Source organism: Osmerus eperlanus, chromosome 5 (genome assembly GCF_963692335.1).
Source record: "Osmerus eperlanus chromosome 5, fOsmEpe2.1, whole genome shotgun sequence".
Lineage (NCBI taxonomy): Eukaryota > Metazoa > Chordata > Actinopteri > Osmeriformes > Osmeridae > Osmerus > Osmerus eperlanus.
In genome coordinates, this window is record NC_085022.1 from 15383821 (window position 1) to 15410316 (window position 26496).

Consider the following 26496-nt stretch of genomic DNA (forward strand, 5'->3'; position numbering starts at 1 on the left):
CAGAAAATAAACAATGGAATGTAAATCTGTGTTTATTATGGTTTCTGTTGATGTTATTGGGTATCATATTTTCTCATTAGTAGGCCTAGCCTAGGCCTAGGACGTAGGCCTGGCAGCATAACCAACCCTATTTTCTGCAATTATTCTGTTATCGTAAGTAGCCTACTTTTAGTCTAGTCTACTTCTTTTTAGGACGTTAAGTTTCGTCGATTAACCAAACTGGTCAGTAGGTTTATGAACAAAAATGCCTAACTTAAAGTGTTTAATAGTTCATTGATTCGTGTTAGCTGATCATTAGCATACATAGTAGCCTATTTCAAACACCGCAAAAGTGTCAATTAAAAGCTAATTGTACACTATTTGAAAGTGTATAAACTCGTCACCTTTTTATCCTAGGTATTTAAAGAATAATATTTAAAGAGCCCTTAAATCGTGGGATAAATTGCCCCCTCTTGTGGAGTGACTAACAAAAAAGCCAAACCTAACGAAACGAAGGTGTAAGTAAATAGACAGGACATGTTTGCTACAGAGATGAATATGGCATTTCACTTTTTACTGTGCCTCCTCCGTAGGTCTATGTCCGAACAATAAATTAACATGCCCAAATGCATGGTTTGAAGCTACGTGGCCAACCTTCGGTTTTATACATTTCGAGAAATTGTCAATGTCGAGTTGTGGACTTATTGTGTATTCTGAGCGATCCTATCCGTTTCCTGACTTTTTCAAAGATAAATAACTTGATCGAGTCATTTTTGGTCTCTAATGAGCTATAGGCCTACTATAACCGTGCATGTAGGCTATGAAAATGAATGTGTGGGCAAACCTTCCAAAACACTCTTGCCTAAATGAGTAATGATTCATTTAAAATTATTTACACCTCGTCCTGCAATTCATGACGTGTTTTGTTTTCGTCGGGAAGTTTTGTTACATTTGGGATGCAAACTTCTTGGCCGAACCACGTTTGTGTGTAATGTCTGTCTCGTGTGTAGTCATAACACTGCGACGGCAACGTCAAGGACAAGGAAAGAAGGCCGATCCTTCGCTCTGAAATGGGATTGGTTGAAGCAGTCTGCTGGACTCAAATTACCCCTCACTAAATGTAAATACTCTTGCGACTCATACGACTGAGCAAATTCACTAACTGGTAAGATAAATAACTCAGTAAGTGGATACAAGGGCCATAATAAGTGATGCCTTATATGTTTTAAGATCTTAAAATCACACAGTTTACTGCGTGATCCCACGTCATATTCAAATTAGGCTACCCCTACCCGAACGCCACTTCACCTTGGTGCTTAACGTTAGCTTACCTTTAGGAGGAACGACGCCACACTGCTTTGGAATTTGTTCTGAAATTGCCTTTTTGGTACATAAGGTGGGTGAAGATGTCACTTGAAATGTACCATGTTCGCACGAGTTTGATACTCGAGCCAGGCAATGCTAAAGTTATGTCGCTTCATTCCTACAAGTTGCTTTTTCTTAAGTTTAGCCTGGCACTGTTTAAACCTTGCGTTACGTTAGCTATCCAGGCACATTTCACATAAAATGTGCCGGTGTGTGTGTGTGTATCTTTGATATAAAATTGTGGTGGACTGGGCTGTAGAAGTAACTTAACGCTTGGTTTTCTGTGTAGAGGACGGCTATTTAATCATCCATGAGTAGACTACTTGGTAAAACGTGAAATGATAGCTTGGCTAGGGAACCATACTCAGGCGAATGTGTTCATGGTTTGTCCTGCGATTTGAAATTGGTATTGTTCATGACACTGGATTAAATTAAGAATGTATTTGTATGATTAGGGGGTTAGGGTCCATGTCTATGTAAATTGCCCCATACCAACCTAATGACAATGTCAATATTGCGTTGTGGGTAAGATAGGGATTATTTAAAGTTCATTTGCGGTTGCAGAAGTCAAATCTTTGTGCACCACAGACTGAGGTGTTCATGTCAAATCTTTTTTTTTCCAGTTAATTAGCTTCAAATTATTCTTATGGTGTCTTATTCATGACACATCAATTGTGTTTGACCTTAACTTCTGAGGTAGGCCTTGCATGGTGTGGGTCCAATATTGTTGCACAATTCTCCCCAGGCAAACTAAACCTGCTGCCAAAACCAGCCTTTCAGCATTTCCTGTTATTTATTGATCAATGTGTTTCAAAACGAGTTTCACATTTGTAAGAGAGAATATTGGCACACACACCAAAACGGACATCCTTCAGTTATCCACAAAACTGGAGTTCTGCAGTTGTTCGTCACTCACACTTTTGTCCAAAAGCAGGGAGGGGGAAGCCATGTTCCGACTCCTCAGATACCTGCAGGGTAGGGGCACGCCAAGCTGCCTGTGTGGCCAGAGACGCTATGAGCACCGCAAGAGTGTCATGGCTATCAGGCGGGAGGACATTAACGTTTGGGAGAGACGGGCACCCCTAGCGCCGCGACACATCAGAGAGATTACTGCCGCTGGACACAAGGTCCTGGTCCAGCCATCCAACAGAAGAGCTATACACGAGAAGGTGTGCTAGGAGCATTATTTGATATTGAATATCACTTGATATTAACTGTTTTTGAAATGCACAATGGACAAAGTGTCCTGGACATGTCATGTTTATCATTTCAGTATTATGAGAAAGTAGGTGCCATCATTGAGGAGGATATTTCTGAGGCCTCGCTCGTCATTGGTGTCAAGAGGCCTCCTGAATCCAAGATCTATCCCAGGAAAACCTATGCTTTCTTCTCTCACACTATAAAAGCACAAGAGGCTAATATGGGGCTGCTTGATGACATGCTCAAAAAGGTATGCAGCTGGCCAAAGATCATTGTTGTTACCACTGTCAACTAAAGCAAACTGATATTTTGGTTCTCTATGGTCTGACACATATTGCAATTTCAAACTCCAACCAGCATTATTTATCACTTAGCTATTATGAGAGAAAATACAAAATTATCAGACTTTCTAGCTGTAGAGGATTTCCTGGATTGTACCCTTGCAATGAGTCAACCAGGCTTGTTGTAGTAAGTTTACAGGTACTTACTGTACTTTTCTCATGGTCATTATACTTTTTCTAGGAAGCACGTCTTATCGACTACGAGAAGATGGTGGATGCAAATGGGTTTCGCATAGTGGCTTTTGGCCAGTGGGCTGGCGTGGCAGGTAAACTAGAACCTAGAGAACCACAATAATAGGAGTTGGAGTACAGATGTTTTTACTTTTTAGGTGTTATGCTTTAAATATTCAGGTCTATTCAAATCTAAAAACACATTTGTATTGTTTCACTCTGCAGGAATGATTAATATTTTGCATGGCTTGGGGCTACGTTATCTGGCGCTTGGTCACCACACCCCATTCATGGTGAGAGTTTCAAACGCACATTAAAACTGTTTACAAACGAGCCCTCCTTTGAAGTTTTGGTTTCTAACATCACTTCCTGTTTTGGCATATCCACAGCACATCGGCATGGCCCATAACTATAGGAATGTGAGCCAGGCCATCCAAGCAGTGAGGGATTGTGGGTATGAGATCTCTATGGGCCTCATGCCCAAGTCGATTGGCCCGGTGACGTTTGTGTTCACCGGCACAGGCAACGTCTCTAAGGTAAATTGGCCCACGCTGTGCAAAATGATGTGCAACCAATCATCAGAATTGATTAAAATGACCTCTTTTGAATCTTATGTTTTTCTTTGTTGCAGGGAGCACAGGATATCATTAATGAGCTACCCTGTGAATTTGTGGAGCCCCACGAGCTACAAGAAGTCTCTCAAAATGGAGGTACTCAGTTCACTTCTACAAAGTTTGCCTAGTGTCCACGTATCGCGCGTTTAGTTTGCGCCACTGGTCCTTTTGATGTCCGTGTGTGATTTAGCTAACCGCGTCTCCGCGTCTCGCTGCAGACATGAGCCGAGTGTACGCCACGGTCCTGAGTCGACACCACCACCTGATGAGGAAAAGCGACGGGGTCTACGACCCTCTGGAGTACGAGGCCCACCCGGAACTCTATACCTCTCATTTCAGGACCAGCGTGAGTGTGTGCCCACAGCCCTTCTTGCCCCCTCCCTACCAGCACACAGGTCACCTGTTCCTGCTGCTCAGGTCTAAGCCTGCGTCTGAGGCCTGTGCTGATTGGAGGCCTGCGTCTGAGGCCTGTGCTGATTGGAGCAACCGCCCCTCCCCTTCCCTTCTCGGCAGGGCCAGGGGTGGGGGTCAGATGAGGCCACACTGTTCTCCTCTTTCAAAAACAGTTTCTGACTGTTCCTGATTGTGCGAACATCGGATGCTTGTGTGGCTTCAGTCTTTCTTATGTGATATGGAGACATACACGCACAGCGGTGGAAGCCGATGTCCAATGATTGCATTTGAATGGGTATTGGGGATCTGTTTATTTGCTTCATCTTTGTTTGTGGCAGCCAACACTCACGGAAGAGTATCGTCAAAAATAACAGTAGTAGAAGTTATTGTGTCGGGAGTGGAAAGGGCCCAGTAGTGAAGGAGGAGAGATAATGGTTTAAAGAGTTAGAAATTGATAAAATGGCCTAGGACAGGGGTTCTCAATCCTGGTCCTCGGGCCTCCCTGCCCTGCATGTTTTAGATGTCTCCCTGCTCCAACACACCTGATTCAAATGAATGGTCGTTATCAGGCTTGGACAGGGCAGGGAGGCCCGAGGACCAGGATTGGGAATCCCTGGTCTAGGACATTCAAATGTTGGAGGTAGTCAGCAATTGCAAGGCAATCGGGCAGCGCATCAAGTCCTCAGCTGATGTCACTCAGGCAATCAACCACAGGTGTGCTAATTGAAGGTCCAGGCCTCCCCCTTCAGAGGACTTGAACAGTGCATGCATTCACAGAGCAGCACACACATGCTCACACATCATACGTTTGCCAAGGTACCTGCATATTGTGCAGTTGCCGCTACCCACCGCAATCCCCAGCTCCTCCATACTATGTTTTGTGTTGTCACTGCAATATGTTGGTAATGCTCTGTAAAGCTTTTCGACTTGTTAAAAAGTCTACTTTACGTTTGAAATTATTCCTGTCTACCGGGGAATCTTATATCCTATGCTCCCTGCCTGTTAGTGTGCAATGCTAGCTATGCTCCAAGGAAGGGAGTTCCCCCTTTAGATATAACCACACCACCAAAGAAAAGCCTATTTCAATTTCAATTAATGGTTAAATCAATACGTGAGTGTCTTGACAGAACTTAAAATATATAAGCAGTTATACATTTCCTTTCCTTACAGTTCCTTTTGAAGATTGTGGTTGCATTGAGGGGACATTATCTTCTACAGAAAATATGATATGCTGAGTTCAAAAATAGGTGACCTGGAATGCAACCTTGGGTGCCACAATTCCGGTCGTCCATAGAGGCCTTTGTTTCCAGACTTTCATGTGGACAACAATTTAAGAGTTTCGCCTACAGTGTTTCCGTACCTGAATGTGAAACATATTTGTCCCCTAGTGCTCTTCCCGACTGTAAAACCAGCCGTTTAGCCAAATGCTCTACAGGCTTTCAGTCCACAGAATTGGCAAGTGTGCAGTGTAAGTTGGTATGCTGTCAGCTTGTCTTTACTTTGCGAGCTCATATATTGTTGTGTGTCCTCCTGATCCCAGGTGGCTCCCTACACCACGTGCCTCATCAACGGGATCTACTGGGATCCTCAAACTCCCAGACTCCTGCGGAGGTTGGACGCCCAGAAGCTGCTGAGGCCCATTAAACCCTCGGCTGCCGCTACTGAAGGATGGCCTGAGCTTCCCCACAAGTGAGTCTCACACACATGCACCTGCGTATGCGTCCCACGCAGCCCAACGGTCCCAATTGTGTCATTTCCTGTCAAATACACAGAACACATTCAGAAAGTCTTATAATAGGCTTTAATAATTAGCTAATATTTTAAATATTATTTTTCTTTCCTTTACCTGAGTGTTTGGAGTTGATTTATATTTTCTTGTACAAAATCTGCTTTTTTGGAAGCTGTTTGCAGCGCTATACATGATATTGTACATAATTTACTGCGAGATTGTGGTTCAGTTAGAAGTAGGCAACAGGTATTGCGGTTCAGCTATCAGTAAAGTGAGGTCAAGTGTCAAAGCTTATCTTGAACAATGTTTACGTTACACGGTAGCTGCTCGGAGTTGTGATAACCGATCCTGACCTTAAACAGGAAAACTGTTGTTGCCTCTTTGTGCCTTTCCCCCCCCCCCCAATTCTCCTTCCTAATGGTTTTTGTTGTGTTCTCCTCAGACTCCTGGCTATCTGTGACATATCTGCCGACGCAGGGGGCTCTATACAGTTCATGACTGAGTGCACCTCCATCGATAAGCCTTTCTGTATGTATGATGCCGACCAGCACATTGATCATGACAGGTACAACATTTCTGTCAGAAAGTCTCTGTGTGTCTGGCCTTGTTTCTTTCTCGTCTCTCCGTGCAGTTTGAATATTTGAGTTGAACTTATTAGAGCGTTGTGTTTCCTCCTAGTGTGGAGGGCAATGGGATCCTCATGTGTTCCATTGATAACCTGCCTGCCCAGCTCCCTATTGAGGCTACAGAGTATTTCGGAGACCGCCTCTTCCCTTACATTTGGGAGATGGTAAGGTTTGGCGTGCAGGGGTAAGGTGCACAGAATGACCCCTGTTCACCATCTCCTGGTCCTTTGTGCTCGTAGAGGTTCGCAGGGTTCTTGGTTTAGTTTGCTTTCGGGGGAGTGTGGGGATGTGGGAAACCCACCATTGCAAGCACATAGACGTTCCTCTGGGCTCTGTTTTGGCCACTCAGACTTGCCGTAGATGGAGGCGACTTAAAGAAGGGGTCTTCAGTTTCCATTGTAAATTCTTTTTTTTTTTCGTTTGTGCACTTCAGCTCCCGTCAGACGCTACCAGGCCACTAGAGGAGGAGGACTTCTCTCCTCAAGTCAGAGACGTAGGTGTCTCACACTCAACCTCACGCTTTCTTTTTGCTAAGTGTTTTGTTATGGATAGGTGATGGGGATGATGATGAGAGGAGTTGAGCATCTGGTAGATGAATATTATTTTCCAGATATCCATGTATATTTCTCAATAATGATTAATGACTCCATTTTTGTTCATTAAAGCCACATTAGAATATTGTTATGGTTTGAATCATAAATTAATATGATAATTATTTTTGTTGGCAGTTTTGTTAATGGGAAGGCTTGTCAACACTAATAAGATGTTCTTTTTTATGAAGGCTGTCATTACTTCGAATGGGAAACTTACCCCAAAGTTTGAATACATTGAAAAACTTCGTGAAAGAAGGTAAGAAGTAATGGCTCTACTTCACGCAATATGAGAATGGCTTTCTTGTTATAATTACCAATACTGCTTTAAAGTTGACATTATTTTACAATGTGTTGTATTTAACATTTCTGTGTTACATGTTGGGGTGTGGGCTGTTTAAGGCCATACTGTAGGTAGTTTAGATTATTCGTTAGTTTTGTTCATAAAAAAATAAATGTCCTGTAATTCCCTTGGATAAAATGTTTGTCGCATCATTGAGGAGATGCATCCATTCTAAGGAAGAATCTTTTAAAGATCACGTGAAAGGTAAAACTCTGCCTTCATCTAGAACACTTGTGTATTTGGGATACTCGCGAACCTGCCATACTGTATGGGGTGAATAGCTTGTGAATGCCACAAACAGTAGTATCTAGAATGCATTGCAGAGTGCTCTCAGACATTTAGTGTGCATAGCTTTAGCAAAAAATGCTGTAATGTAATTATTTCATTACTTACTTGGGACCCACTTTAATATCCAGTCAAGCGTAGGCAGTTTTTTAGGCTTTTCAACTAAACTATAATGTTTAGTTTCATCCAACCAGCAGGGGGAGCACTCTTTGGCTATACACTAGAGGCAGTTCACAACAGTTAATTGGGTGCCTGCTGGGAAGAGTGCTGACTAACCGTGGTGTTGTTCCGTCCCCTGGACAGTGCATTGGCGGTGTGCTGGTGTGTGCCACTCTACCCCTGCCTTAACACCTTGCATGGCTAGCGTGTCACCGCTGCTGTCACCACTACTGAGACTCCGGAGGTTCCCCTCGCGGTGGGGGGCTCCGTCGTGGGTAGAAGTCTTTTCTCACTCTAAAAACATGGCAACCGTTTCCATCTTTCCCTGTCTGTTCCCTTTGCCCGATTGTGATCAAATGGGGACGTTGTCGCCGTTTTCTTTCACGTCATTAAGAAATGTATCTCAAACATTGTCCATACTTTTGTAATAACTTTCTCTTCATGATTCATTTCTTTCTTATTCATTTTTTGAATGAGACACCACTCTTCTATTTGTTTAATAACACCAAAAATTGAGATCACAGATTTCTTCTTTAAAAAAAAGTACTGATTTGTGGGGTTTTTCTTTTCGGAGTTGTGTTGTAGCAGTGATAGTATTGCTGTGGTCAGTTAGACATGTTAGTTTGTGTCAATTTACCTCATCAGCTTAATCTGTACAGGAACAGTTTCTGCCCCGATGATACAAAGCCTGTTGAAGCCCTTTTAAAATGTGATCAATCATAAAGTGTGGAGCTGTAGATGGTTTAGAATCAGTCATTGTTACTCAGACCAAGCTCCTGTACCGCTGCTTGGGCGTGCTTTGTGTCAGACTTTGTTTTCTAATCAAGCTTCCTGCTTCACCTCTCGAGACAAGCTTGTGTCTGTGTCGTCAAATCCCTGTGATTGGGTGTGTGAGCTGTTTATTTAGGATCTGTAAACTTGGGGGGGGGGGGGGGGGGTAAATGTCCTTTCTGAGGGGAGTATTACTTCCCCTCGTCTTTGTTTTTCAATTAAGTGGACAGCCCTTTTCCTTTGTGAGTGGACTGCCTGCTGGAAGTCCCGCAGGTCCCCGTACGCTTGTGCTCGTGTACAATGTCATAACCAATCATGCTGTGGCTAGAACAATTTGGTGCCTCTAACTCCCCAGGGGATTTGGAGGGGGGATGAGGATATTGCTGAGCACAGTCGGATAGGGGAGGAGAATAACATATAGATTGCTTAACTGATGACAGTTAAATTAATTATCAATTTGTATGAGCGAGATTTGAACCAGGGGTACTGCGTTTGGCAGTAGACTCGATGGTACACATGCTTACCCACTGAGCTAGAGGGTTCCTGCAAAGTTACTTTCTACAAGACAGTGTAATTGCCGCAACAAAAGACCTGGCACACTAGTCTCACACTGCCCAGTGTTGGACTATCTTCATTCTGAAGTCTCATCCTGGGATTCAGGTTTATATCCCACAAAAACTTTGGAAGCTAAACGTTTGGCCAAATCATTGACAGATGTTGACCAGTTGTTGTTGGTCAAAGTGGCTTGCACCGTGTTAATGCAGCAATTTCTGTTTGCAATTATTGGACTCTGGGTTGAAGGGTACACAAATAAAAAATCTGAAACGTGAATATTTTTATTTGATGTGCCTTCCAATCGTGAAATATTCAATATTTTTCTTCAAGTGTATTGTTTGAAAAGACAATGCTTTTCTTTGGGATTTTTCACTAAAATTACAATGATCATCAAAGACAGAATAATTTGCAGGGTCATGTGGAAATCAAGAATCCAGGGTTTTGGCTGTGTTGTACATTTGTGGTGTACACCGGTTAATTTTGAAAAAGCGGTACATTGTCTGATTTCTTATTTGAAGTTGAATCATTTTCACCATCAAATCACACTCTGCTACGCTGATTGGTTGCGGCTTTCTAACTGTACTGTATGGCTGTATGTTACATGTTGGAAAATGTTTATTTACTGTTGTTATTATAATGATTTGTGTGTGGTGTCATCAGGGAACAAGCTCAGATCATGAAGAAGACTGGAATGAAGCGAGTGCTGCTGCTTGGCTCAGGCTATGTGTCAGGCCCGGTCATTGAGTACCTGACCCGTGACCCCGGGACACAAGTGACTGTTGGTATGGAAATCTGGACAACAAACTGTTAAAGCTTTGAAGTCTTGTAGGGTTATATTTGTCAGGACACTTTCTTTTGTTACTTTTATGAAACTTTTAAACTGGGCACTAAAGATTGAATTCCCCTCAGCCTTCAGATGAGATGGTACCATCTTAGTTGTAACTGTCCATTATCGTGATTTAACCTTAGCAATACAATGTATTTCTCTCATTTACATTTGTTTTAGCATCTGTGTTGCTGCATCAAGCGGAAGAGCTGGCAGGCAAATATCCTAACACCATTCCCGTCATGCTGGATGTTACCAGTCAAGAGGGACATCTGGCGTCTCTTGTAAAGGAGCATGACTTGGTCATCAGGTACTGCACACCGTTGCCTCCACATCCTTTCTCACATTGCCTGGTTCCCATTTTTGTCCTGTTTAGTTATTATAGTTGTTTTGCTTCAGCTTGCTGCCTTATGGGTACCACCCGGTGGTAGCCAAGCAGTGCATCAAGACCAAGGTCAACATGGTGACAGCCAGCTACCTCAGTCCTGCCATGAAGGACCTTCAGCAGAGGTAAGAAGGGCAGATAGGAGGACAAAAACCAGCATACAATGATTCAAGCAAGATGTGTGTTGGCATCTGAAGAATCGTCAAATATTCGGAAGACGTTGTTGAATATGGAACAAAGACACATTCTTTTTGTCATTTTGATGTGGATATACAAGATCCTTTCCCCCCGCATGAGCTTACGGATCACCTTGTCACATGGGAGTGTGTTTGGTTTCCTCAGTGTGTGGATCTCTTTCCAGTGCGGAGGAAGCGGGCATCACCATTGTGAACGAGATGGGTCTGGACCCTGGCATTGACCACATGTTGGCCATGGAGTGTATCGACCAAGCCAAGGCTGACGGCTGCACTGTGAGTGAGATGTGCGTGTGTGTTTGCGTGAGACCAATGGCGTGTGTGTGTTTGCGTTCGTAATGATTGTTTGAACGTATGTCAGCAGGATGAGTGGTGGTCTGTCTGTTTCCTTGGCAGCAGTAAAGATTGAGGGCCCAACAGATTGACACACCATGTGTGTCCAATTTGTCCTTTTCTTCCCGTTCGTTCTGAGAAAACGGATGACATCAATGGCATGCCGCAGAATTAACAGGCAGTCTAAAAATACCCTTCAAGCTTTGCATTGGTGTGTTTGTGTGTACATTAGTCATTTCAAATCTGCCCGATTTTCATTTCAACTTCTCACATAAGCGTGTCTGTTCAGGTGGAATCCTACAGTTCCTTCTGTGGTGGGTTGCCAGCCCCAGAGTGCTCAGACAATCCCCTGCGCTACAAGTTCAGCTGGAGCCCTTATGGAGTCCTCCTCAACACCATCAGCCCAGCCATCTTTCTGAAGGACAACGAGGTACCAGCCCCGCCCGTCGTGTGTGTTTTACAACTCAGTTTATCTTTGTTCACCATCTATGACTCTATGAATCATACCGCTGTTAGCTAGAATCGATTAGTGTAATGCCCATAGAATGTCCATCCAGCACCTTGATGCTTACATTCTTCCGTGATTTATTTTGGCGTTCTTTGTGAATTGAAGAATCCTTGGCTATGTGCCTTTGGTAAAGCTATTCAGATGAAGGCCCAGTATCCAGTTGTGAAAGTAATTGTGTGTAAAGGACTATTTCTTCACCCCCCCCCCCCCCCCCCCTCCCATCTCACACACTGCCAAGGTCATGAGTATCCCTGCGGGAGGAACTCTGATGGACTCCACCTCTCCCATGGATTTTCTGCCTGGCTTCAACCTGGAGGGCTTCCCCAACCGAGACAGCACCAAGTACGCCGAACCCTACGGTATCGAGTCAGCACACACTCTCATCAGAGGAACACTCCGCTTTAAGGTGGGCCAAATGCCTGACTTTGTTTTTATCAGGCAAGTCGAAAGTAAACGTGTCCCGATTTTTTCAATACATGTTTGGTTCTAGACTTGAGATGGAGATTGGTTTCGGGATGAGCTGTGTTGTCAGCAACCTGAAATATACCACTTTTAGGCATGCGTGTCCGTGATATTACTCATGTAGTTGACGGGAGGATTGTGGTATTCAAAATGTAATTTCTTGTCTTGTCCCAAAGGGTTTTTCCAAGGCAATGAGTGGCTTTGTTAGGCTGGGCTTGATCAATACCGAGTCGTGCTCAATGCTGCATCACACCTCACCTCCAGTCTCCTGGGTAAGGACATAAATTACGGTAACCCATCATGTAGGCTTCGTCATCATTACCTCAACGTTAAAACAGAATCGTTCATAAAAGGTTCAAACTAAATTTCATAACCTATGGAACAAGACTATATATAAGTATAAGCACAGAAGCTTACATTAAGTCACTTTTAGTGCAGTTGTCTTCACACTCGGCTCTCTGTGTGACACAGAAAGAGCTCCTTTGCAAGCTGATTGGTATGTCTCCTGCCATCTCCAACGAGGCCTTCGAGGAAGCCATCTACGAGCACATTGGCAAGGACGATTTCAGGATGGAGACCCTCAAATGGTAATTGTTGCTACAATTGCACCATATAGGCCTTTCACATTGAGCATGGCTGTCTTAAAATGTTCCTACAGACTTGTTAACCCTTAAGCCCATTCACAATGGGCTCTCAATATACCTGGGTTAAATGATTTATTAAGCAGCCAAAGTTGACATTGTAGAATGATGTGTGTCAACACTTGTTCCATAACTGTTGTTATCGGTAAGAAGTATACGATATGAACTACTATGGAAAGGGCTTGAAAAGGAACCAATGACTGGTGTGCCTGTCCTAATGCTGAGAAGCAGCTGTGTCAGTCCGCTAGTTGTTCTCTGGAGCGGGGTAGGGTTAGGTGAGTTGTACCCCACCCTAAAATCTGATGAGTTTCCCTTAAGCAAACAAAAATGTCAGAGAATAGCCCTAATACAGTGCAGATTGCCACTTCAGAAGACTTCCATTCTTTATGAAATGTCTAGTTAAAGAAAAATGTAGAGCTTTTAAGATGAGTCTGAATCTGATCTTGATGTGTATGGACATGCCATTATATCCATAGCTGAGCTGAAATTACCTTTGCCATGCATACTCTATTGCGGCATGCACTCCCACAATAAAGCTTGAGAGGGTATGTAGTAGTGTTGGGTTAACGTTCTCAACAAAGGCAGAGCCACATGCTTTGGATATCCATCAGGAAGCTTCTGCAGCGCTTCAGTATTTATTATTGGGTTCAAGGTTGTTAGCAGCACACTTTGCCATCCGCTTTGTTCTAATCAACTGAAAAGTTGTGAGATTAGAGCAGCATAGAAATGCCTCGGCGCTGAAGATAAAGGGCTGGAAGTCTTTGTGCCACGGTGAAAGAGAAACAATGACGACCCACACACACACTTGATGTTCACTTGTGCAATGTAAAATTGTATGATCATTATTTTTATGTATTTTAACCTTTGATACGTAATGTATGTTTTAAATGTTAGATATCTGTATGTAAGTTTTATATGTGGACCCCACTAAAAGTAGCTCTGTTTTAGGGTAGAGCTAATGGGGATCCTTCTAAATAAACAAATAAATTATGCCATTTCGGTGTCAATTTTCCCAGACTGCAGGGCCACTGTCAACCAACTTTGAGTTTTGTTGGGTTGTTTGTATTGTCAGGTTTGGGATGCTATCCGAAGACATCGTTCCCCATGCGGAGACCGTGTTGGCTGCCCTGGCTAAACACCTAGAGGCCCGTCTCTCCTTCAGTAAGACCCACGTTTAACTGCCATGCTACTACTGCATGTCAAAATCATACTGTAGCACATATGTTCCGATATAAACACAGGTGAACCCATTTCCTCGTCCCATCCTGTGCTCGCGTTCTCCGCTTTTTAGAGAAAGATGAGCGGGACATGATCATCATGAGGAACGACGTCGGTTTGCGCCACCCCACCGGCGAGCTGGAGACGAAGCACATCAGCCTGGTGGTGTATGGAGATCCCAATGGCTATTCCGCCATGGCCAAGACTGTGGGCTACCCGGCTGCCATTGCTGCACGCATGGTGCTGGATGGTTAGTGATGCCTGTGGCCGTGCCGCAGTATGTACAGTAGATATGAATTATGTGAGGTGAAATGTTTAAGATAGCTTTTAGACTATAAAAAAGTGTCAGATTGGGATGTTATTAATTGTTTCACTAACATTTCAGCCGTATAGTGAAGATTTAGTCCAAATGAAATTTCTTCTCCACAGGTGAAATTAGTAAGAAAGGATTGGTGGTGCCAATGACCAAGGACATCTACGGGCCGGCGCTGAAGAGGCTTCAGGATGAAGGCCTGCTGTTCAGCTCCAAGAGCACAATCCAGGAGTAGTAGTAGGTTCAGGTGACTCCATGTTTTTGTGATTGTCTTTAAAAAGCACACAAATGCTCCTTTCATCGGCTCAGCTTGTAAAGTACTCGACAGGCGTTTTAGATGTTTATCTTCCCTGCGGTTAGAGAAACAACATTTTTTTCAAGGATCATCCGACCTTGGGTAAATACTGTCAGACATTTGAGTGTACTTGATTACCCGTACGCTCAAACGTTGATGCAAATCAAACATCTCCACCAATTACTTTCAAGGAACTGATCCATGTGATTGAGCCACACACCAACCATACATGGAGAGACAGGACAGACATGGGGTCATTGTACTTACAGTAATTGAAAAACAATAACTAGTATTCAGATGCGTAGTCCCTGCTTGTTTGTGGTTCATCACATAAGAACTCAACAATTCAAATACAATGCCTCTTCACGAGAGTGAGAAAGTAACTTTTACCGCTGGAGACAATGTTTTGTAAACATTCAGCCATACTATACCCCTGTACCACAGTATAGATATGTTGCAATAAGTCAGATGTTGATAATATATATACATCCACAGTCCAGTGTAAAATGTGATGAATACTTACTTGACCATGCCCCATCCTTCATACTATTTAGATGTCAACCCTTTGCTAACCATTTTTGGAATCTAAAAGATGGGGAACAAGCCATTAGATCACAGCTTGGAACAAACGGTGCCTGTACAAGTGACATACCACTTAACTTACTGTAGAGTTAACAGAATCTGGAGGAACTTTAAGCTGTGGACATCTAGAGCCCCTGTACAGTGTTTACTGTAAGATGTATGTTTTTTTTATTTTTTATATACACTGACTCAACTTAACACTAGATTGCTGTCCCACAAATCTTATCAGTGAAGAGAGTCCACCAAACTGCTGTATTTCGTGTACGACTCTACAAAAGTAGCATCCAGATGTATTTAAGAGCAAAAGCTGCTATTTATATTGACTCTTAGACTCCAAACTAAATGGCTCAATATTTTGGAAAATGTAATTGTATTTATTTTCTAGGTTAGAAAATTGTCAAACTGAAACCCCACAGGTTAATTTCCCTTCATTAGTAAATTGTGATCTGGGTGCTTACAGTATATGTAAAAATAGTGGAAGACTACTTTGAAAATATATATGATTTGTTTTAACAGACCAATTCTCAAGTTGTAGTATGGCTTTTTTTTCCTTTTGAGGACTGAGCTTTTGTTTAACTTTTTGGTATTTCTTATAAACTGAAATCAAAAATTGCCCTACAAACTTTCATGATCCCTGTGATGTTTCCCTGGGAGGGATATTTCCTCGCAGAGAAATAAGTCCAGATACATAAAAATGCATCTTCCACACCATTAAGGTAGTTTTGAATTGGTTTAATATTACAGTACATATCCAATTAGGTTTCTACTTATAGGGGTGGTGTTCAAATGCACTATGAAGATTCTACTAAATAAAATACACAATACAAACATATTTTGCTAAAGTACACTTTTTTCCCTCCGTCACTCAGAAACAAACTGTCAGCTTTCTGCTTCCACTCAATTAGGGCCCATTCATGCAAACTAGGCCACCAAGCAGGGGATAATTGGGCATGTAATTAAGTCAAAAATGCAAATTTAAGTATGGATACAGTGGCTGGTCAAGGCGGTGTCTGGACACTTGACCTATTTTCCCCGGAGAAGACGCATTTCTTGGGGAGTCTTAGACCAGATTAGAATCAATTGGAATAACCAATTCTCTTTAGGGATTATAACATAATGCCATGAGTCGCATCACTGTTTCTGGGACTACATGATTATCTTTTCTTGAAGCCTTGCTTATTTGTTTTTCTTTCTTTGTACCTGTGATCATAACACTTATTGGGATACTTTAGAAAAATAATTTCCATTGGAAATCTTTAATCCTCCATTGAGCGATGGGGGAGGGAGACGGGCTGTCAGAGGGGCCTCTTGGCAGTTATAGATTTTTCTTTTTACTTACACTTTTAGGCATTTGGCAACTGGTAGTTTGCAGAACATTCAAATGGAAAGTCTTGTGCAGTCTTTGAAATACCAACAGGTGAATACAAAACTCAACATTTTTACTTGTCTGCAAAGTACATTGTAAACAACCAGATTTACACAATTCTTTGGTCATTGTTTAAAATCCTTTTTGGTGTATACTTTAAGATTACTAGTATCCTTATATAATCAACAGTTTAGATTTTTTGAAACATGACAATACAAAACATTCAAGAATACATGAATTTGCTCAGTGGAATAAACCCATCAGTACAATCTGTGATCACAATGATCATATTAGAATTTCCCCAAAAATTGATAGACCAGTCTGTTTGTTTAATCATTTTATCTAATTATCCAGCAATGTTTATGAACAACTGTCAGTACCCCATGCATCTTAATGTTACAAAATACAGAACACTAACATAAAAAATGTACTTTAACTATATTAGAACAGTCATTCATTGACTAGAAAACTGTAGTAAAATATAAATCTAGAAGTATAAATAGAAATTTGGTCCATTTACTTGGTTATATTATTTACATTCGATTTCTATTACATGCCCTTTATGATTTTCGAATTGAAAGCACACCATTGCTACAAAAGGAAATAGTACTTACAATGTACAACTGGAAGATGAGTGGCTTGGCCCCTCACAAAATGTATTTTAACACAAAAAGTAAGCGTAAGCTACCTGCCAATAAATATGCAAAAGATTTAGTCACAAAAACATCAGGTGGTTAGCCTGGCATCGCCAGATAAATTTGCAAATGCATATTAGTCTGGAACCAGTTCATTCTTGATTTCCAAGGGGCATTATCAACAAACGCAGACCAAAATGCCTCAATGTAACTGGATACAACCAATCAGAGCAACAGAACAATCTTGGTTGTTTACAAAAATGCCTCAGCGGTGCTCCTCTGTACAGTCATCATATCAAACCTACCCCATATTAGGTTAATGGTTGCGATTGTCCCGGCACTATTAAGGCCGGGTGGACAGATCGATCTGCCAGAGCAAATTAACATGTGCTTCCCAGGCTATCAGAAGGGGGCAGTTTAAGACCAAAAAAAACACTGGAAAGTTAGTTTACAATTTGTATCAAAGTCGTTAAAAAGTACAAGATTAATATACAAAGGCACGCATTACAGGATCGTACGGGAGAAAGGGGTGGGGGGGGGCAAACACAGTTCTGTTTGAAACAGAAACCGGAGATAGTCCATTTATGATCGGCATTAGGAGTTCTTACTGTGGTTAAACCAGCGATTCCAGGCTCTCTGCAGCACTAGTAGGGCTGGCCAGGCTGGTACCGTTATCAGATGACTGAAGCATTCTCGCGTCTTCCTGCGTACTCACCAGACTCAGAATAGCTTTGTACAAAAACTGGTACTGGTCCTGCATGGGACAAAGGGCAACAGGAGATGAGGTTCAACTTTTCACAAACAAAATGATCATGCCTCAGGTACACTGGAAAAAGGCTAAATATGATCTGATAAAATAGCACAGTCCAGTATATACTCACAATGTCAGAGAAGATTCCAGGTCTCATTAAATTGATCATTTTAGCCACTTGGAACACATCTACAGAGCTCTCTGCCTCCAGCTGATGGGACAGAGTCAACAGAGCACAGAAAGTTCCTGCTGGAATGCCCCCAACACTGCAGAACAACACAATTAAAAGGTACCAATGTCATCTCTTACTGGTAATACAAGACAGTAACGCAACTTGGGACAATCTCGCTGTCTATGATTATTGACCGCTTTGGAGAAAAGCGTCTGCTAAATGTAAACGTAACTGATCAAATGTGTATGAAGAGCTTAGTATTTGTTTGGATAATTAAAAGAATGAATGATTAACAAACAGAGCCTAAGAGGTCTTACTCGTCGTGGACCACCATGGGGCCCTCCATGGAGACGGTCTCCTTCCTGATCAGGGTGAGGAGCTCAAAGGTGCTGCTGACGGGGCTGTCTGGGTTGGGCCAGCGTGGCGCTCGGTAGTGCCTCACCTCCAGAACATAGTCATCCTGTCAACCAGGAAGAGAATGATGCGAGTATAGTTTACTGTTACAACCTAGGTAAATATCAAGGTGAATGTATACATTCAGATTTCATGGGACCAGTGTCAAATCGTAACCTATGCTGTAGCAACATAACCCTAAGTTGGTTAAATGTTAATGGTTGCCAACTGTCACTCCTTAAAACAAGCAAAAAATGCAAACGACTGTAAAACCAAGTTATCACAGTCATACATTTTGGTATACCATTTTATTAAATCCAGTGAAATTCTCTCATGGCAACCAACTATGTAGACAAATCTATTTTAACCCTTGTGTTATCTTCGGGTCATTCTGACCCATCAGTCATTGTGACCCACCGTCGTATTGCGACAACTTTACCGCATACAAAAACAAAGTGAAGCATTTTCTTTTAACCGTCGGGCTGTCTCTGACCCCCCACATTGCAAATGTTAAAAGAAAATTATTTTTATTTGTTTTTGTATTGGGTAAACACAACGATGGTTCGTTATGAACCTTTGGGTCATGTGACCCGAAGGCAGCACAAGGGTTAAGAGGCCAATCTTCAAGCACATTAAGCTTTCTAATGCCTTAAGTAAGCAAACGCATTTGAAAACATGTTGGCTTCAATAAGCACCTTCTCATTCATGAGTTAATGTCTTGACGTCTATTATATGCAGTTAATTTGTTGTTCCAAGATTTTACATTTCCTAGACAATAGTTTTGCAAGTGAACAGCAACATAATGTATTATTGACACGTGTGTGTGTGTGTGTGTGTGTGCGTGCGTGCGCACATAAATGTGTCTGTCGTCGGAGAGTGATGTCAGGGGTGCAGATGGCAGTGTCTAAACTGTGTAAAATAACAGCTGTGCTTCACTGAGGCATGGGCATTGTTTATTGTATTCCATTTCCACTCCATTCACAAGTCATTCGATTTAACCATGGCCAAGCCACCAAGAGGATATGCCTTCCCCCGAAACGGTCAATTTCCTATTGGAAATGTTTTTCATTTTACCATCAGTTGGTCAAAAGTCCTTCTGTGAATCAAGCTCATTGGGTGTTGTACAGTACCTGCATAGCCTCAAGGACATAGTCCTGAACCACCAGCATCTCCTCATTTGCCAGGCACAGGTGGTTTTCACTCCTGAGGCTCACGGAGAACATGCCACAGCTGACTGGATGGTCCTTGTGGGGCCAGTAGGCAGTAGGCTCCTCGATGTCTGTCTAGAAAAACAGGAATGAAAGGCTTTTACCCCCCCCCACAAACATACACGCTTTTAGGCATGCCAGAACCCAACAACCCTTGTGTACTAACCGGGCCTTAACCCTTGTTATCTTCGGGTCATTCTAACCCATCAGTCATTGTGACCCACCGTCGTATTGCGACAACTTTACCGCATACAAAAACTAATTGAAGCATTTTCTTTTAACCGTTGGGCTGTCTCAGACCCCCCACATTGCGAAGGTTAAAATAAAATGATTATTTGTTTTTGTTTGGGTAAAATTGAGTAAACACAACAATGGTTCGTTATGAACCTTTGGGTCATGTGACCCGAAGGCAGCACACGGGTTAATGGATCAGCAATGGGTTAACCCACTTCAGATGGAAATGGGTAAACCTATGGTTCTTGGTGTGAACGTTTTTGTTAGATTTAACATCCACTGGGAGTATGAGTTTATTGTGAAGCAAGCAGGGCCACTCACTGGGCTGGGGTGTCCCGGTGTGGCCTGCGTTCCTGGCAGAGACACGATGACCTGAGCGTTGTGTTCCCAGACCATCCTCCAGAAGTCCTTGGTAGTGCTAGGCAGTGGATTCTGGGTCACAATGAATTCAGTTTTGTGCCGGTACCCCTGTGGAAAGAAACGTTTTACAGCCGTCACCGGTAGTGTGTAATACTACGTTTATCTCCTCTGTCCAGTAATTACAACTAATCTGCACACCTGACATGTACTGTCCATCAACTTACATTGTTAGTATTATTTGTATTTGTTCAAATTCTATTGCTACTTTTTTAAATTACACTGTAGTGTATTCAAGTCACTGTAACCAGTGACTTGAATGAATCTACCAAGCCTGTAAGTTAAAGTTTGTTGTTCCTTTACTACCATTTAGCACCTGCCGCTTAATGCAGTCTTTTCTTCATGTAGTTGTGAGTGTGAGCTCTTACGGTTATGTATGAGGCATTGATGTAGTCTGACGTTTCACCTGCCACAGTAGACAAGCACACTCGCGACCTTTCAACTGAAAACAGAAATTGAATGATTATACTTCAGATATTATAGTAACGTCTGCACACTTCCAGGGTACATAAGCCATTTAGACTTCTTTGGCAGGACAAAAAAACATTATAGTTGAGTTGAGTTTCTTAAAAGCTCCTGTTCCGTTGTTTGTTGTAAGGGCAATGTTTCAAGGTGACCAGGATTAGTGGGCTTTTGTTGTGCCTTTTCACAGTAAAGATGAATATGTCTGGAACTTACCGGGTACCAAAGAGCAGTCTCTGTTCTTGTCTCTGTTGCACTCTTTCAGGGCTGCAGAGTTGTCACATTGCTTGGCATTGGCCTGCGTTATCAACTGGAAGGACATTGGCACCAGAACTTATGTTAGTATCTGCACCTGTCCCTTTTCAAATAGCAGAGGATTCCTGTTCATTTTAAACCCGTTTTTTGTACCCCTGCTGTCTTGTACTTTAATGCCTTCATATAAGGAATGCAGAGTGCAGACGATATTTAAGGCACGACTTCACAGATATCCCTCTGAAGTGTTTGAAGGTTTTATTGATGATTCAAAAACATGCACTCATCAGAAGGTTAACTACTCTTTTCTGGCTTAGGATGTTTGCTACGGTGCATGTCTTAGCTTCTGTGAAAATGTACGGCACAAGAGTCTGACGAGCATTTACCTTGAACTGCTTCTCCAGGTGGGTCCTGCCAGAGGGCCCAGGGGTCAGGAGGTCGTTGACGTAGCTGTGGATGTGGCTGGACATTACCTCAGTCTCCTTGCCCAAAATGGCTTCCACTAGGGCATCGTGAATGAAGATGTATTGTTCCTGAATGATTCGAGTAAATAGAAACAGAAATTACTCCTGATTCTTTCTTGTTGTTGTTATTATTGTTGTGCCTGTTTAGTCACTGTTACGGAAGGCTGTTTGTAGTTGTGGCTGGAATAGGTTATGAATCAAAAATCAAACAGCAGTGGAATCTTGCTGCAGCCTAAGCACACCTACGATATTTCATGGAAATATAGTTGTAGTTGTTTGTTTCTTGGTCAGGGTTTAGGTCTACAGTGGTAATATTTATCCTCTGTTTATGTTTGAATGACCTCTCACCTCTGTCTGAACCAGGTAGTTTCTTTGTGTGCGGATGTGTTTGAGGAAGCCCATAATGTTGACACTGTTTTCTTCTTTGATTTGCTTCAGCATGCTGTCCAACACAATGTAAGTGCCCGTTCTGCCAACACCGGCACTGCAATCACATGCAAGACAACAGGCAATTCTTCAAACAGTAAAATACAAGGATACAGTTTCCCATCAGGTTGTTTTGAGGGAACATTCTGTACAGTACGAGTTCACCAGTGGACTAGAATCCTGGTGACTTTCCTAATTCAGTTACAAAACTTATACCTCATCTCTGATATGATTACAAGAATAAGCATGTCAATGTTGTCCAATCCAAACACCCTTAAGGCTAGTAGTGCGTAAGAAGGGACACTGGAACATAACGTTCTATTAAGAGCATGTGTGAAAGCAGGCCATCCGGTACCCTCTGTAACAACCCACCTGCAGTGCACGACAATAGGCCCCATGTCGCCCGTCTGGGTCTCGGAGGACTTGTGGACGAACGTGAGGACAGGGAGGGCGTACCCTGGCACCCCCATGTCCGGCCACTGGGTGTAGTGATACTGGGTCACCGCTCGTTCGTTGCTCCGCCCCTTCTGAGATCCCTGCCAGTCGGAGGACAAAGAACGGGAAGTTAATCGACTGGGATAAGGTGGTTTATTCCACTAACAAATCATTGACACATCATGTGTCCATGTGGAGAGGTTTGAAGGAAGATGCCATAAAACCGGATAGATTCAAGTGCAAACATAAGTCCTGAAATACTGAGGGGACGAGAGGTTCCCTCTAACCTTTTTGACACAGGTGTTCCTGAGGGTGAAGGTCCTCTGGGTGTGGTAGGCCAGGACCTTGGTGCTCCGCAGGGTAACCAGGAAACTGCCGTACTCCTCCTGGCTCTCCAACGGCCAGTACTGGTCACACTTCCTCTGAGGGAGGGGGCAACATTTATCCATCATACAACAGCAAAAACAACAACACAAATAGGCATGCAAGGAGACAGTCTATTTCTGTCCTTATTAGCCATCCAGAACGATCCAGATGGCTGTTTCTTGACGTCGCCCTGCTGATGAGGTGTAGCTAGTGGAGAGCATGAAGGAGTGTCAGTCTCTCACCCTGCCCTTCTCCACCAGGTTGGTGATCATGACGATGACCCCAACGTTCTGCTCCCACACCATCCTCCAGAAGTCCTCAGTGCTGGACTTCAGAGGCCCCTGGGCCGCGATATAGGCCCTGGACTTGTTAAAGCCCTGGAGAGAAGAGGCCGTGAGGGGCAGCAGCAAGCAATGAGGCATTCCAAATTAGTTTTGGGATTATGTTTATACCAGATGCTAATATTACATATTTTTTATACACGTGCAATAATGATGCCCCTACAATAAGTCATCTTTCATATCTGTTTCAAAAGGCTCATCTGAAAGTGGAATGAAGATTTCTTACATTCACATAGTTGGCATTAATATAATCTCCACTCTTCCCGTCTTTGTCAGTCTGGGGTGAAAGTCGTACACGGCTGTGGTCATCTATAGACGGAGACAGATCCAAGAACTCGGAACAAAGACCAATAGAAACTCGATAAAGAGTGATGGGAAATATGAATGGATTGGTTCTACGCGTCAGATACTTGCATGCCAGGATGTTGATGTATCGATTCTTGTTCTTGTTGTCTGGATGGTTGGAGCTGTCTGTGGTGATGCTCAGGTCTACCGTACATGCCTGCACCTCCTAAAAAAACACAGCAGTTCTTTGTCACATCACTCCTGCAATCATAGCATCCCAAATAACACACAAATAATAACAAAAAAACATTGGCTGTTTGTGGCACGACATGCATCTACACACAAAAACCTGATAGCTACATGCTACATGGCTAAAAACAAAAGGGGACATGTGACTTACCTCGTAACACTCTTTCAATATCTAATGGTGGGAGTGTGAATGCAGAAAGCACAGCGATGATGTTCCGTGACACACAGTGAATAAAAGTGCAAAAATATAACATATTACAAGACACACAAGACACTACACCGGTAGATTTATATCGACATTCACTGTACATGCTTCAGACGGACTATAGAAAGCTGAGCCAAGGAATTAGGCTTGGCGTCGGACTGACCCTATGGCCATGTTGTCCGTAGGACATGTCAAGCTGTCATTGACAACCAACAAACGACTTTTCAGTTGGTAATTGATCTATTTAAACAGCTAAAATATTATAGCAAAATATGATATGTGTCTATATAGATTGTTAACCACCATGGAACTGCATAATAATTGGGATGGTAAAAACATAACAGGTAGGTACATAGGAATTGCTTTGAAGTTACATGGTAGACGATGTAACCTCAAACCTTGATGTAAAGTGTTGCAGAAGAACCTAGAATTTACTTTGGCGTGTAGACAAAGCGCTTCTTTTAACAATCAACAAACTTCAGCCTGCACAAATAATCTCTCCCCTGCCCCCTCCTTCCTAGACCATACGACAAGTCTAGTCCTAAGTGAGTGTGTTTTTATAGGAAAACATTTGGACAAACATGTGTGAGGAAATACGCCCTGTCATGCTGGGCCCGTCAATGTACGCTGCGCAGTAATGTGACAATGACACAGAGAGAGAGAGTCAATTTGTTACACAGCATGCATCCCATTAACCTTTCACATGCCGACTAGGAAATACAACACAGCCATCAACATTCCAAACGACGATTGGATTGTTTAACAAAATGGAGGCAGACATAAAAGTATAGAACAAACCACTAGAATTTTTTACTTTGTTTTCATAGCGGGTTATTTTGAAGGGCAAAGGCACAATATGCCATACTTCCACGGCAGGTTACAAAATAATCAAATGATAGCCGTAGCATAGTCATTGTTTGTCGTCGTCGTGGCACAGGTTTTATTTTCAGTCCCTCACCCCGAACACATGACATCGGTTATATCACAGCACCGAGTAAAGCAATTATTGCCAAACTCAAACTCATACGATTCTTTTCAGTAAAGAGTGTGTGTGTGTGTGTGGGGGGGTCAAGGGTTCAAGGAATTCAACACTGCAATGTTTCGTGAGGGAGCAACGAACAGTGAGTAGTGACTGTGTGACTGTGCACCTCAAACTCTCGGGAGAATGCATTGGTGTCATGAAGTTCGGCGACGTGCTTGACAAACTGCTTCACTGGGAGCGCGTCATGCTCATCTAAAACACAAGCAACCAGACAGGAAAGAAGGAATTGATACTGAGCAAACAGTCCCCAATTATAAAATCATTTGCATTTCTACTGTATGAGATTTTGTTTTGGAACAAATAAACTTGTTATTTAAGAGTGCCAAAATGGAACACTCCAGATATTGATAGACATTTCACTAACAGGATATTGATCTGAAGCAAACCTACATCGACAATATTTTGGTGAAGCGCATCTCGTGTGTAATATGCGTGTCTGATAGTTGTATTAACAACATGGATTGGGGGTATAATGGTAAAATAATTATTCTAAAAGATGAGCACTGAGCTTTGAAGGCTGCTCTTAATGTGAACCGCTGGTCATCCTGATGTTTGGTAATGTGTTAGTAAAGGGAAAGCTAGTCCATATGCCTGCTTTGTGAAATGTAAGGTTTTGATTTTATGCCAAATATACTGAATTAATAAGAGGTGTGTGTGTGTGTTACCTGCTGGTGTAAGCATAGGAGGCACAGGTATCACTTTAGGTGATGTGTTATCTTCAATGTAGAAATGGGCTGTCTGGAAGCATTTCCTGTACAAAATAAATAAACGTTATTGTCGCAGTATATTTGCCATGTTAATTGTGAAGTTAATTTCAGAAAACACACCAAAAAAAAAAAATGTTGCATATTGCTGTTGTTTTTCTTGCTCGGGATGATACGATATATATATACTGTTCACTATTTAATACCATGATACAAGACTGTGTCAGCGTTGTCTGCTTGTGTAAAACTTAATGAAAAATAGGAATCCTGAATTTCCAAAAATGTGGGTCCTTGAAGCTTCAATGAAGACTGCATAATGAAAGGCTTGAAATTGTCTTTGTAGTTCTGTTTTGGAAGATGAAAAGGGCACACCACAGATGTTGGACCTTAATAGTAATCTGTTCATAACACAGGAAAAAAGATGTTCCCTCTAATCCTTGACAGGTTTTTAACAGGATGAACCCTGTCTGTCTTTCTGGTAAACTTGGGTTATGTTGGCCAAAAATGGACATCACAGGACGGATTAGCCTGCACGGAAATACCCCTGTAAGATTAAATGGGTTGGTTTCAAAGACGTTCTCATCAACACAAGGCCACAGTTGGGGATGAAGTTGGTGTCTTCATCAAAATACTACGTAAGAAAATACGTCAAAAATCATACACATTGGCGTTTTCCTGTGTAATGTGTTTGTGTTTTTATTACATGGAATATCAATTCACCTCAAGGGTTCAAGTCGAAATACTGTAGCCTACATGACTAATCCAATACCTCGCGAAGACTGCTCGCTTGACCCCAAATGGACAGCTGTGAGGTGGCCAAATGCGCACCATGTCACCGTGGGACGTACCGAGACGCAACACGCATAGGATTAGTACCACTGGGCTTGCCGCCACTCGTTTTACAAGACGCTAAACACAATTCCCTCATGTTGGACATAATCAAGACGAGGCCCTTTCCTCCTCCTCCCCCCCCCCGACGCTCGCGCCAACCACTGGCGCGCGCTCGACTCGATGTTCACTGAGGTAGGCGCACATTGTTATCTGAGAATTAATCACACAACGCAAAGATTACTAGAGGCTTACCACTCCTCAATCGCATAGTACAATAACAAGCACAGGAGAAAACATGAACAATATGTTGTTTCTGCGCCAAGAGAGATGAAAATTGTACAATCATAAAATCAAAAAAAGGTTATCAAAATATATTTATC

General features: G+C 42.5%; 2 protein-coding genes across 10 annotated transcripts in view; one reads left to right on the forward strand and one right to left on the reverse strand.

Moving 5' to 3' along the window:
- The first annotated feature begins 1084 nt into the window (after window positions 1-1084).
- On the forward strand, window positions 1085-18143 carry aass (aminoadipate-semialdehyde synthase). Of its 5 annotated transcripts, XR_009930486.1 has the most exons (27): window positions 1085-1375; window positions 2279-2513; window positions 2618-2794; window positions 3067-3151; window positions 3282-3349; window positions 3446-3592; window positions 3688-3766; window positions 3889-4016; window positions 5604-5752; window positions 6235-6357; window positions 6471-6582; window positions 6852-6911; window positions 7200-7267; window positions 7544-7555; window positions 9782-9903; window positions 10128-10257; window positions 10347-10457; window positions 10694-10802; window positions 11149-11289; window positions 11606-11773; window positions 12006-12101; window positions 12301-12416; window positions 13543-13631; window positions 13762-13938; window positions 14118-14248; window positions 17826-17918; window positions 18101-18143. XR_009930486.1 is itself a non-coding variant. In XM_062461921.1 (26 exons), the coding sequence occupies exons 2-25, from the start codon at window positions 2292-2294 to the stop codon at window positions 14234-14236; spliced, it is 2808 nt and encodes a 935-aa protein (XP_062317905.1). In that variant the 5' UTR covers window positions 1085-1375; window positions 2279-2291; the 3' UTR covers window positions 14237-14248; window positions 17826-17995. The 5 variants fall into 5 exon arrangements, 4 of the variants coding, with proteins under 4 accessions (XP_062317905.1, XP_062317903.1, XP_062317902.1 ...); XM_062461921.1 differs by lacking the exon at window positions 18101-18143 and having other exon boundaries at window positions 17826-17995; XM_062461919.1 differs by lacking the exons at window positions 17826-17918; window positions 18101-18143 and having other exon boundaries at window positions 2276-2513; window positions 14118-15708.
- Window positions 15819-26496, reverse strand: part of ptprz1a (protein tyrosine phosphatase receptor type Z1a) — a 45793-nt gene continuing 35115 nt past the window's right edge. For 4 of the 5 annotated variants that reach the window (XM_062461907.1, XM_062461905.1, XM_062461904.1 and 1 more), the window contains 17 exons: window positions 25247-25332; window positions 24688-24773; window positions 23486-23506; window positions 23215-23311; window positions 23027-23109; window positions 22702-22836; window positions 22381-22515; window positions 22031-22194; window positions 21581-21716; window positions 21155-21301; window positions 20733-20826; window positions 20423-20496; window positions 19959-20105; window positions 19326-19478; window positions 18120-18262; window positions 17761-17896; window positions 15819-17633 (listed from right to left, as the gene is read on the reverse strand). In XM_062461907.1, the coding sequence (XP_062317891.1) occupies window positions 17493-17633; window positions 17761-17896; window positions 18120-18262; window positions 19326-19478; window positions 19959-20105; window positions 20423-20496; window positions 20733-20826; window positions 21155-21301; window positions 21581-21716; window positions 22031-22194; window positions 22381-22515; window positions 22702-22836; window positions 23027-23109; window positions 23215-23311; window positions 23486-23506; window positions 24688-24773; window positions 25247-25332 (1978 nt within the window). In that variant the 3' untranslated portion in view covers window positions 15819-17492. The remainder of the gene's footprint in view (window positions 17634-17760; window positions 17897-18119; window positions 18263-19325; window positions 19479-19958; window positions 20106-20422; window positions 20497-20732; window positions 20827-21154; window positions 21302-21580; window positions 21717-22030; window positions 22195-22380; window positions 22516-22701; window positions 22837-23026; window positions 23110-23214; window positions 23312-23485; window positions 23507-24687; window positions 24774-25246; window positions 25333-26496) is intronic. The other variant, XM_062461903.1, reaches the window with a different exon arrangement.